Source organism: Maniola hyperantus, chromosome 14 (assembly GCF_902806685.2).
Source record: "Maniola hyperantus chromosome 14, iAphHyp1.2, whole genome shotgun sequence".
In the NCBI taxonomy this organism is placed as follows: Eukaryota; Metazoa; Arthropoda; class Insecta; order Lepidoptera; family Nymphalidae; genus Maniola; species Maniola hyperantus.
Genome location: NC_048549.1, coordinates 9328744 through 9342571, shown reverse-complemented (window position 1 = coordinate 9342571; position 13828 = coordinate 9328744). Strand labels below are relative to the sequence as shown.

At 40.7% G+C, this 13828-nt stretch overlaps 1 protein-coding gene across 1 annotated transcript in view; it reads left to right on the top strand.

Moving 5' to 3' along the window:
- Positions 1–13828, top strand: part of LOC117988214 (arf-GAP with dual PH domain-containing protein 1-like) — a 45465-nt gene that overhangs the window by 24058 nt on the left and 7579 nt on the right. The window contains exons 4-7 of the mRNA XM_034975327.2: positions 6910–7002; positions 9705–9881; positions 10496–10731; positions 11547–11741. Coding sequence (XP_034831218.1) covers positions 6910–7002; positions 9705–9881; positions 10496–10731; positions 11547–11741 — 701 coding nt within the window. The remainder of the gene's footprint in view (positions 1–6909; positions 7003–9704; positions 9882–10495; positions 10732–11546; positions 11742–13828) is intronic.

Here is a 13828-nt window from a genome sequence, read left to right as displayed (position 1 = left end):
ATTCGTGCTCTCCGAGGCACAGCACAGGGGTTAAACACCGTCAACTAGTTAGTAGATAAACAAATCGCAGGAAACTTCTCGGATGAATGCGTAAGTGAAGCGATTTGCTCAACGCTTTAGAGTTTAGACCTTCTGGAATTTACACTCGTACCACAGAAGATATAATAGTACTAACGTCCCTCTCGTACTGTCATGATTTCATTGTCAACTGACACCGCGAACTCGCGGTAACATAACCTCGCCTCGTCTGTATATTGTATGGGTCGCGTATAGTGCGCCTCTTTCGCATTTCAGCGGGAAGCTACCTTTTAAGTAAACTAAGGAATATTAGCTAAATATATAAAAGGAAAAAGTGACTGACTGATCTATAAACACACACCACAGCTGAAACTACTGGACAGATCGGACTGAAATTTGGCATGCAGCTAGGCTATCTGACGTAAACATCCGCTAAGAAAGGATTTTTGAAAATTCAACCCCTAAGGGAGTGAAATAGGGGTTTGAATTTTGTGTAGTCCACGCGGACGAAGTCGCAAAAACAAGCTAGTATCCTACTATAAGTAAGTTAGCATCTAGTGAAATGGTACAGACGAGTGTATTCAGCACAATCTAACTCTAAAATACGAGTTCGCCAAGTGATGAAATAAGTCAAACAAACTGTAACCAGTTGTTATTTAATTTGTTAATACTCTTGCCAACAAACTGCGAATGTTGTTTACCAAATTCTCGCGTTGATAAGGATGATAAGGTGTAAAGTCCGTTTCATACTTTTGTCACAGCTGTGTTACAATGTAATTTGTCTGAGCCTCGTTAAAATGAGATTTACTAAGTGATTTTAAGGTGCATTTTTGAATGGCGTTGACTTTACGTCATCGATGGATCTCCATGGTGTCCTATGACGTAAAATCTCGTAAAATTTACGAAAACTTCCACACCTCTGCTTACGTCAAGACTGGCACAAATATTTACCTACACTCGACGTAATTCTGAACTCCTAGGTTTGCGTTCATGACTAGGTATTATCGTAGTAATATGCTGCTCAGGTTCGTCACGTGCGATAATCGAAGTTTTGTAAATCACACAATGTTGTGAAATATATGCGTGTTTAGGTAGATAAATTCTTTATTGCACACAGTCTGAAGTAAATCATGATAACAGACGAAGTAATTACGACAGGTTTAAAAAAAACCGACCAAGTGCGAATCAGACTCGCGCACCGTTAAATCAAAAACTATTGTGCATAAAAATAAATTAAAATCTGCTTTAGAATATTATACATGTAAAGCCCTTTTATATGATACCACAGTCTTGGTATAGTTATATTACTTTAAAAATTTAAAATACTAATTTTATTTGTTCATTAACACATTTTAATTTTTTTGTGTGATGTAACCACATATCCACGGTTTTCAGATTTCTTTCTTAACTTGTGCTATAAGACTTAACTAACTACCTGCCTAATTTCATGATTCTAGGTCAACGGGAAGTACCCTATAGGTTTTCGTGACAGACACGACAGATAGACAGACAGACAACGAAGTGATCCTATAAGGGTTCCCCTTTTCCTTTTGAGGTACGGAACCCTAAAAACTGATCAAGTGTGCGTCGGCACTCGGCACATACATAAGGTTGAGTCCCGTCCCGTAGCAATGCAAGTTGCTAAAAACTTTGGCCGTCTCGGCGGTTACTATTTCTGAAACGTTAGTTTTTTTCCATAAAAAGAAACTTTATAAAGATTTTAAAATTTAACAAGGCAGGTATCACTCGAGTAAGTAAACCCAAACTGTATTTTCCATATAATAATATATTTTCGTCGTGTAATATACATACATACCTACTATACATACTGTAGAGGCAACTCTATTTAAAATTAATAACTTTTCGAACAACCAAAAATACTTTAGGTTTGACAAAAGTTATCAGAGGAAGTTACGTGGCGTATATAATCGTATATATATATGTCATATTATTTCAGTTTCACTAGGGTTTATTCAAAAAGACAAGAATATGACGATACATTTCTATGAGAACCGTATTAAATCAACGAAAATGACGCAAACAATACCTACTCGTTATATTGCTTTCGTTACTAAAAGGCTAGGCTAATTAATTTATGATCGAGTGAAAAAATTGATCGCGTCAGAATCTGCATTCTTTGGACGTGCGCAAAAATGCTGTAAAGGACATATTACGTCGTTTCCAATAACACATTACTGACGCGGCCCACCGTGTACTTGTATGCAAAAGAAGTAGATTAACTACGTCACCATGCCTACGCCAAGCCTACGCAAACCTTGCATTGTGATAGCATCGACGTACTGCGACATTTTACACCATACAACAGAATAATAATAATAGGTACCTACTATGCCGCACTTACACCATGAACATTTCTATACAATCTAGACAATAGGTGTACGTACGTACATAATGCATATTGATTTAGTAGGTAGGTAGCTTTTTATTATGGCAAATCGCGCTTTACCAACTGATCGCTGTTGACTTTTCGCAAGCTTATTTCCGTTCAAAGTGGGAGGCGAATTAAAAATAGTAGGTACCTACTAAAAATCTACCCACCTGCTGTAGTTTTAAAACAGTGCGTTCAAGATTTCCTTCACATCTAACTGACCACAAAATTGAGTTTAATGCAAGGGCACCAAACACCATGGTGCTATTTTAGAAGATCGCTTATGGATATAGTGGCCACCAAGGCCACCATAAGAGTCACATAATGATTGATCCAAACAAGGAATGGTACAGTATCTTATGATATTTCTCCTCGATGATGATCACATTGAATCGCCAATGCGCGAGATTCTTTCCTTTAGTGACCGCTCTTATATATCTTTGAGATTTGAGACTTTAATAATATAATAAACTACGAAGTATAATAAATAAGTAATTAGTCCTTTTTGTTTCTCTTGAACTTGTCTCATTTTATTTGGATTTGGGTCTCCTTTGTGTGTACACCAGCAGCACCACCTATACACCAGCAGGGTTATGCTGTATCTCAGTAGCACACTAATTTCGTGAAAATGTCTAATAATTAAATGTCAAACTCAAATTTTCTATTCGCTAACGTCAGTTTTTAACCAAGATGACGTCATAGACAATGTCTCTCGATCATAGCCATTAATTAATTATAATTATTTATTAACTTAATAAATGATGCCCGCGACATTGTCCGCGTGGATTTAGGTTTTTTAAAAATCCTGAGTGAAATCTTTGCTTTTTCGGTATAAAAAGTAGCCTATAGGTATTCATTTACGGGGTACAAGCTGTCCGTGTACCAAATAGATGATGCCCGCGACTTCTTCCAAGTGAATTCAGGGTTTTTATAATTCCTATGGGTACTCTTTGATTTTCCGTAAAAAAGTAGCCTATGTCCGTCCCTGGGACGGGATGCAATGCCTGCGTATCTCTGTACCACATCAAAATCGGTTAAACCGATGGGCCGTGAAAAGCTAGCAGACCGACAGACACACTTTATTTATTAACTAGCTGATCCCCGCGGCTTCGCCTGCGTAGATTTAGGTTTTTAAAGATCCCGTATAGCCTATGTCACTCAGGAATAATGTAGCTTTCTACTGGTGAAAGAATTTTTAAAATCGGTTCAGCAGATCCAAAGATTACCCCCTACAAACAAACTTAACGACATAACCTCTTTATATAATAGTATAGAAGTATAGATGTATGAATTTCAAGAGACTAGGTAGGTACCTACCTATTTCTTACAAACATACAATCTTCTTCTTCTTTGTCCTCGCCTTATCCCGTTACGCGGGGTCGGCTTTTTTTATCATGCGGCGCCATGTAGTTCGCGTGTTCGCGTCTTCGTCGTTGAGGCCGAGGCGTTTCATGTCCCTTTGGACATTTGTCATCCAGGTAGTTGGTGGTCTTCCCCTACCCCTCTTTCTTGTAGCCATGGAAAGGCACTTTTTCACCACATAATCGTCGGGCCTACGCATTACGTGTCCGTACCATCTGAGCCTTGATTCCGATATTTTGTCGGTTATCGGTGCAACTTTTAAGCTTCCTCTTATATATTCATTTCGTACTTTGTCTTTGAGTGTTACTCCTCCCGCCCATCTCAGCATACGCATTTCGGTGGTGTGTAGCTTCTGCTCGTGGGTCTTTTTAGCTGCCCAAACTTCGCTCCCGTACAGTAATGCTGGTCGTACTGCCGTTTTATAGACCTTGCCTTTAGTTCTTATTGGCATTTTAGCATCACATAGCACCCCTGTGAGAGTACGCCACTTGATCCATCCAGATGTCATTCTTTGTGTTACGTCCGCTTCTATAGAGCCATCCTCGGAGAGAACGGATCCTAGGTACTTGAATGTTTTAGCTCTAGGGAGGGCCGTGCTTCCCAACGTGATGCCCGGATCTTACAAACATACAATGCACATGGGTAATATTCTCCCATTATTTACTTACGCTTCGAAATTGTTTCAGTAAAGTTAATAACGTTATAAGTAAATTAAATTTTTAACTCTTAATTTATTCATGTCATGCTAATGAGTAGATATAATGTAGACATTGAACAGTCTTTGAGTTGATTATGAGTTTTAGCGTGAATTAAAATAGCTTTTGTCTTTACTGTACAAATAATGTAAAATATGCCTCATCATTTATTTGTACAAATGATAAGTTTAAATTGTAATTTTACTTTATAATTTATTGTTGCGTAGTATTAAGTAATATGCAAGGCCAAGTCGGGAATGACAAATAATATTTATACCTACTCGTACGAGTTGAGATGAGAGTTCACAAGCCACTTCGCGAGCTTTGCGATCTAAACTACCATAAGGAATAAGCCCTTATAAAATCGATGAAAAATCGATGTGGGCAATGTTGGCTGATAGTGCTGATTACTTTGCCCGCCATCAAATTCAAAAAACTTTGGTTTTAATGTTAAATTATCAAAGGAGATCGCCCGTGAACGGGCCCTCTTTTGTGGCGTCGTTTCAAAACTTATATATATTTTTTTTAATGTGTTATTTTTTTACGATTATGTTTTATAACGACTTTTTTTCACTCTATTATTGAAAATATCCACAATTACAGTTAGAATCGTAAACATGAAGAAGTATTAATTAAATATAACCTCAATATCAGCAATATAAAAAATAAGATTTCTTTATAACCAGGGTGAATAAATAGAAATCGTTTGCAGAATATAAAGAATTAATTATTTGTCTACAAAATAAAATTAAAACCATGGTGACATAACAATTATATTAGGGGGGACCCAAAGCTCCTAAGAAAATGGGCAATCTCTTTTGCTTATAAATTGCTTTTTGGGCAAAGTATCATTGAGTGGCAAAGTTGGCTAGTTGACGGTAACTATACCATTAAGGACGTCTTATTTAGGAAGGTGGAATAAGCCCTTTAGCATTAGCTTAGCTCACGTAGCTTCGGCATCTTTCAGTTCCTATCGCGAGCGAGCTAACTGAACTATGAACTAGAACATGTATGAAAATTTTACATTACCATAACCACGGTGGTGTGCTCGCGACACTCCAATCCGCAACAAGATAATATAGACCGGGAAGTATACCGGAGGATATCCGGTCCCTGGGGCAATCCCCGTACTTGTGGCAACTGGCACAGTGTGCAGCCATCTCCGCCGCGGCCTTTGTCATTGGCCTCTAGAGTGCCGCGAATTCTATTCTAGTCAACATTGAAAATATAATATTATGAAGCTAGGTAGGTACCTTTAAAATTAAAAGGCCATAGGTATATATAAAATAACACGACAAGATATTTTGCGAAAACAGAATTTTGTTTGGATGATTGTGATGCATTCAAATTTATTATCCCCATAAAGTTTCAATAAACAGGAAAAACGCCGTTATTATCCACATCGTATTATTAAAGCTACGTTCACATGCACGTCTGTGAAAAAGATCGAATTGTTTTGGGCTTATAAAATCGGCATGACGAAAAGTATTCAAAGATGAAATCTCGAAGTATCCTTTATTTAGAGATTTTATAAAAAGGAAATATTGACTGACTGACTACTGACAATCAACGTGATACACAAACCGATGGGTACCTAGTTATATTATTATAAAAAACAGTATTTAGAATAAGGATTTCTCGTACAAAAAAAGGATTTTCAGAAATAGCACCTGAGCGAAGCCGTGACGGGTGAGCTTGGTTAACTTATAACAAGTTGATTCGTAGGCATTTCAACCAAACGTACAGAAGCCGGCAAGAAATATTGTACATCAACCTTTAGAATGAGATATCGGCTTTGCAGAGCGTTGTCCAGTCACTCATACCTATGTGACGTTTTGTCGGTGTCAACGACAGAGACCAATGTTCTACGAAACCGCTATCTCTTTCTAAAGGTGTACATTATTTTCTGGCGCGTACTGTAGTTCTCACTTAATATATTAACAAATCGAACTCAATGACATTTTGTCTCAATAATCTATAGGTACACAAATAAAAATAAAAAGCTGACTGACTGATCTATCAAACCACTGGGCGGATCGGGCTGAAATTTGGCATGCAGATAGCTATTATGACGTAGATATCCGCTAAGAAAGGATTTTTAAAAATTCAACTCCAAAGGGGATAAAATAGGGATTTGAAATTTATGTAGTCCACGCGGACGAAGTCGCAGAAAAGCTAGTTAACGTATAAATCTTTCAACGAGTGTAATTTTAAAAATAGATAGTTTTATGGAAATCTGGTAAATCAAAAACACAATATACTTAATATATTAGATTTTAGAAGGTGTGTCTGTGTACTAAATTTGATCGGGTTTGATTGGTTAATATTTAAATGAGAACAAAACTACATTTGTATGAATAGAGTTCGCTAGGGTTACTTCTCTTAATATTATCATCTTTAGTTTGGTAAATAATGTAGTTTCTCTTAATTCGGAATGGTCCTTAGGTATCACCATCCTTCTGACGGCTGTGGCCGTGCCTCGGGTTGTCTCGGTCGGATTTTCGAACGTCTCCGACTCAAAAACTTGGGTCGTTTGAGGTAAGAAGCGAGAACTTAACAATAAGCACCAATTTAAGTAAGCACTCTTTAATAAAAGTATTATCTATTAATATTAATTAAGCTTATAGAAAATTCGATCGAAATAAATGGTCGATTCGATTTACTTCACTTACCTACCTAAGTAAGTACTTGCCGATGTACACAATGCTTTATTTGTCATTTACATCGTTTCCATTCGACATGATTAACATTGAATACAATATAAATAAGGAATGAAATGCTTGAGTAAAATTAACCATGAAAAATATTCATATACCTACATTCGTAGTAATCTCATAAAGTTTGATAAAATATCGACTTTGCCTTGTATGTGCCTACTAATCTTTACATCTAGCTACCAAACAGATGCGAAATCCCGGCCTATAAATACTATGTAATATATGCCTATACAGCTACAATTATTTTGGAAATGTTGGCCAAAATTTAACCCACTGTACCTACCAGAATTTAACCTACCTACAGTAATAGTCCAAATAAATAAGTATGATTTTCGCATCCGTATGGTAAGGTGTTAAGTTATCATTTAACAATTTGCTTTAGCATGAAAATCATTGCCATCAGTCACAGGGTACTGCGTCCATTGTATAGATATTGTTAGGCTCAAGGCACACTGGCACACAAAGAGCTGAGGCGCAGTGATGCGTATTTTGAAAAATATTTCAAACTAAACAGATTTTTAATTCCATTCATTATCTATAGTAATGTACATTTTTAGTGCGGAAACTTTTTCTTGCTACACGTTACCATGGGCGCCGGCAGCAGGGTGCATTGCATGCATGCAAGGGGTTACACTTGCATCCCTCTGTCAGGAAAGACATAGAAAAAATTACATTTTACAAAACTAAAGGCGTCTAGGTTGTTATCCAAAGTTCATCACCCGGTCAATAAATTCAGTATCCTCCTCTACTCTTTTCATGTGAACACTGAGCATGCACATTGCACAGGCCGCGTAGCCTCGCGTCTCCCATCGTAAAGTGAACTGACGCGGTCGCCAAACCTCCCCCGAAATCCCAGACAAATGAAAATTATTTTTTAAATGCACACTCTACTTCTTGAATTTACCTTCTTTTTTGTAAATACAGCACAAACTTTGCGTTTGCTTCGCTTGCGCTTTTAAACCCTCCCCGAAATCAATTCCTAGCTACGCTACGGTCATGGATGCAGATGCACTTCCCTGAATTTAAACCTGGCGGCGCCCATGCACGTTTGCACATTACGCAATGGAAAAAAAGTTCAGTATACTTTAACACAAGAAACACGTGTCGCTTCGCGTAAACTCTACGCCAATATGCCTTGAGCCGATGATACGTCGGTAACACTCCTCAAAATTCAAATAAAGTTCTTTATAATTCCATCCCAGTGAATTATAAGGATTCATAATTTAATATTCAGAATTAATATATTAAATCGTATAGGTTTTGACTCCACTAATTCTATTCTATAACTAAATATTATAGATTGGCAATTTTCATAATGTTCACTTCGCAGTAATTTTTATGGTTTAAATATTACGATGCGGCTGTTTACGATCGACATAGCCTTACCAGTAGTCGATTAATTGTCAATCACATTATAATATCTGCTGGTCGTTCCGTAGCTTAGGCAAATCTACATGTGCTCAAGAATATTTTTTAGCGATGTTATCTCTTAGAATAACTACCAATAAGTTGATCTTTTATGACTTGGAACTTTAAAAGATGATTTTTGGCAATAAGGCGCTCCGCCCACGACCGACAATCAGTGACCGATTTTTTTGTTGGCAAAAAATGAAACGTACAGATTGCAATATACATGTCCTACAACCTACAAAAGTCGGTCAAAAAATGTACGATAAGAGTTAACGAAATTATCGACTCGATTATCGAACCTACAAAAAGTTTGACGTAGGCGGAGCGCCTAAAGTTAATCGCATACTGCTGCAAGAGGCACACCCAATTTTTTTGTTATTACTTACGGAAAATGAGTATGTGATCAGCTTAAAATATTATGTAGTTTTAAGTTTAACACTGACATTTAATAATATAGGTTTACCTTTTAAGTAGTTAAGTACTAGGTAGACCTATAACATAAACTTAATGAACTATAAAGAAGATTGTTTATGGCGAATAACACACGGACCTATCACGACAATGTGCGAACACGCGGTCATAGAACTTCACTCACGAGTCATTCGCTATCCTTGCACCTCGAAAAAATAGAATCTATTTTTTCTAAGCTAAAAAGGTATTTTCTCATAGCAATAGCAGGCTAGCGAGAAGAACCGGCAAGTAAATGCAGTTAGTCTTTTCAAAGGCAAAATGTTACAAAGAAGTATTAAACCTACTGGTCCATTGCGATAAAACTGCATCAATAGTAATAATTGCTACAATCTCAATTCTTGTGATACTAATTGGCCGAATTTATGATAACTACTCTTGCTGCAACAGTGATTTTTATGCATTAACTGCAATAACATAGTGTTGGCCAATTAGAGATCAGACAGTGTAGCCGTCAAACAATGGTGGTAGGCCTTCTGCTCTACCCACGGACAAGAGAAATAAGACTACTTTTGCAGTGCAGGCGGTGGGATGTGTTATTCGCCTGCATTTCAACTTACATGAGATATACTATTTAATTTTTACTAACGTATGGAATATGTTATTAGGAAAACCCCTCATCACAATAATTATCCTCCTTCCTAGGTACCACGTCAAGGAAAACAAAGAGCCTAAAGGCGTTCTAAAGCTGTCTGAACTGAATGTATCGTTCGCCCCCGCAAAAATAGGTCACATGAACTCCATGCAACTGACCTTTATGAAGGACGGGTCTACGAGACATATCTACGTTTACCACGACGACCCAGAAGTTATAAACGGGTGGTAAGATTTTATAAAACAGATTTTTTCGCCCTAGATTAAAAGAAATAGAATTAATTGTTGGATGTTGACTTATTATTCTAAACAGTTTTGGCAGGCTACATGATTTTTCACGAAGCGACTGCCATCTTAGCATTGCAACCAGCTAGTTCAGATTTATTTTGTCCATTTACAAATCAGGTGTTAGTTTAGTGAAGAAGTTTTGTATTTTCATGGCCACTTGTGAAAAGACGCGTCGCTTCGCTTCGACCAATGTGCCTTGAGCATTAGTTTTACCATTAATTATAATCCATCCATACTAATATTATAAATGCGAAAAAGTGTGTCTGTCTGTTTGTCTGCTAGCTTTTCAGTAGTTTAACCGATTCTGATGAAACTTGGAACAGAGTAAGCTTACAGCCCGGGGAAGGACATAGGCTACTTTTTATGCCGGAAAATTAAAGAGTTCCCACGGGATTTTTAAAAGACCTAAATCCACGCGGACGAAGTCGCAGGCATCAGCTAGTACCTAGTACATAAAGTCTCTTTTTAACTGTCTTAAGTCTGAGTAAAGTCAATGTGCGCTCTATAGCGTATTCTAGATCTCAGCCTGACTCTACAGTGTTTCGTATGTTTAGGTACACCTCAATACGTTGCGCGAAGCTCCACCTACTCCAAGTGGCGTTTCCATCAACACCGCAGTCGGACCTCATACTCCGTCTGCCGAAGGACTTCGCGCGCGAAGGCTGGCTGTGGAAGACTGGCCCCCGGCCCTCCGACGTGCATCGGCGGCGCTGGTTCACCCTCGATAACAGGAAGCTGATGTACCACGACGAGCCCCTGGACGCTTACCCCAAAGGCGAAATATTTATTGGTAAAGTTTTCTATTTACCTATTCACAGGTACCCACAATATTTCAGTGCCCATACCAAAAGATGTGCCTCTAGGAAGTCTAGGATTATGAATGACTAGCTTATGCTCGTGACTTCGTCCGCGTGGACGCTTAGGGGTTAAATTATAAAAAAATGGTTCTTAGCGGATGCCTACGTCATAATAGCTATCTGCATGTTAAATTTCACCCCGATCCGTTCAGTAGTTTGAGCTGTGCGTTGATAGATCAGTCAGTCAGTCACCTTTTCCTTTTATATATTTAGAATATATTTCGATATTTTGTAGAACATTTCAGACGATATTTTAATAATCTAATCGAATAAAAGGATCTATCATAGTTAGGTTCAGACTCCAGTTGCATGACAAGGGATTAAACTTAAGTTACGGTTACCGTTAAACTTTGACAATATTAATGAAAGCAAAATGGATTGCACAAGTCGTAATTTGTTTTTTATTGGTTTGTTGGTTGAAATTCATCGTTAACCTAAAACAAATTCCTAAAATGCCGGCAACGCATCGGCGGCTCCTCTGGTGCTGCAAATGTTCATGGGCGACGGTAATCCCGTGACCCGCCTGCTCGTTTACTCGCTATATCTATTAAAAAAAAAAAAAAAACACAAAGTAACTTTAACGGCCTGTCATGTAACTGGACCTTAGATATTTAATATAACTACTCAACTCTCGGACACAAACTCAGCTTGTTACAGATTTCTGACATGTTTTAGAAGAAGGCTTCGGAAATATTGCCAAGATTTTAATTCATCATCACTCATCATATTATATCTTTTTATATTACAGGCCACGAATCCAGCGGCTACCATATCAAAGTGTCAAACACAGGAAACGGTTGCAAGGAGGCGCGGTTTCCCTTCCACCTCGTGACGCCGGAGCGGACGTTCTGCCTCGCCGCCACCACGCACGAGGACAGGGCTGGCTGGCTCGCGGTTATACAGCAGACCCTGAAGAGACAGCTCACACCACAAGAATCCACAAGTAAGTTACATTAAACAGGCAATAGTTGCAAGGAGGCGCCGTTTCCCTTCCACCTCGTGACGCCGGAGCGGACGTTCTGCCTCGCCGCCACCACGCACGAGGACAGGGCCGGTTGGCTCGCGGTCATACAGCAGACTCTGAAGAGACAGCTCGCACCACAAGAATACACAAGTAAGTTACATTAAACAGGCAATAGTTGCAAGGAGGCGCGGTTTCCCTTCCACCTCGTGACGCCGGAGCGGACGTTCTGCCTCGCCGCCACCACGCACGAGGACAGGGCTGGCTGGCTCGCGGTCATACAGCAGACCCTGAAGAGACAGCTCACACCACAAGAATCCACAAGTAAGTTACATTAAACAGGCAATAGTTGCAAGGAGGCGCCGTTTCCCTTCCACCTAGTGACGCCGGAGCGGACGTTCTGCCTCGCCGCCACCACGCACGAGGACAGGGCCGGCTGGCTCGCGGTCATACAGCAGACTCTGAAGAGACAGCTCGCACCACAAGAATACACAAGTAAGTTACATTAAACAGGCAATAGTTGCAAGGAGGCGCGGTTTCCCTTCCACCTCGCGACGCCGGAGCGGACGTTCTGCCTCGCCGCCACCACGCACGAGGACAGGGCTGGCTGGCTCGCGGTCATACAGCAGACCCTGAAGAGACAGCTCACACCACAAGAATCCACAAGTAAGTTACATTAAACAGGCAATAGTTGCAAGGAGGCGCCGTTTCCCTTCCACCTCGTGACGCCGGAGCGGACGTTCTGCCTCGCCGCCACCACGCACGAGGACAGGGCCGGCTGGCTCGCGGTCATACAGCAGACTCTGAAGAGACAGCTCGCACCACAAGAATACACAAGTAAGTTACATTAAACAGGCAATAGTTGCAAGGAGGCGCGGTTTCCCTTCCACCTCGTGACGCCGGAGCGGACGTTCTGCCTCGCCGCCACCACGCACGAGGACAGGGCTGGCTGGCTCGCGGTCATACAGCAGACCCTGAAGAGACAGCTCACACCACAAGAATCCACAAGTAAGTTACATTAAACAGGCAATAGTTGCAAGGAGGCGCCGTTTCCCTTCCACCTCGTGACGCCGGAGCGGACGTTCTGCCTCGCCGCCACCACGCACGAGGACAGGGCCGGCTGGCTCGCGGTCATACAGCAGACTCTGAAGAGACAGCTCGCACCACAAGAATACACAAGTAAGTTACATTAAACAGGCAATAGTTGCAAGGAGGCGCGGTTTCCCTTCCACCTCGTGACGCCGGAGCGGACGTTCTGCCTCGCCGCCACCACGCACGAGGACAGGGCTGGCTGGCTCGCGGTCATACAGCAGACCCTGAAGAGACAGCTCACACCACAAGAATCCACAAGTAAGTTACATTAAACAGGCAATAGTTGCAAGGAGGCGCCGTTTCCCTTCCACCTCGTGACGCCGGAGCGGACGTTCTGCCTCGCCGCCACCACGCACGAGGACAGGGCCGGCTGGCTCGCGGTCATACAGCAGACTCTGAAGAGACAGCTCGCACCACAAGAATACACAAGTAAGTTACATTAAACAGGCAATAGTTGCAAGGAGGCGCGGTTTCCCTTCCACCTCGTGACGCCGGAGCGGACGTTCTGCCTCGCCGCCACCACGCACAAGGACAGGGCTGGCTGGCTCGCGGTCATACAGCAGACCCTGAAGAGACAGCTCACACCACAAGAATCCACAAGTAAGTTACATTAAACAGGCAATAGTTGCAAGGAGGCGCGGTTTTCCTTCCACCTCGTGACGCCGGAGCGGACGTTCTGCCTCGCCACCATCCGAGAGTCCGCAAGTGGCCTTCAGCGGTGTTCCTATTAGATTACAACATGGGTATATTCAAGGGGCGGACCAACAAATACCTGAAAGGTTGGCAAAACATTGGCGGTTCCTCTGGTACTGGAAATATTCATGGGCGATGGTGACCTCAGACCTGCCTGCTCGTTTGCTCACTATTTTTTTTTAAGTGAGTTAAGATAAAAAAAACTTAAGTGCATGTTTACAAAATCGCGTTTATGTGTTTGATTGATACGTATATAAAATATAATAAATTAAATTCCCTATTCC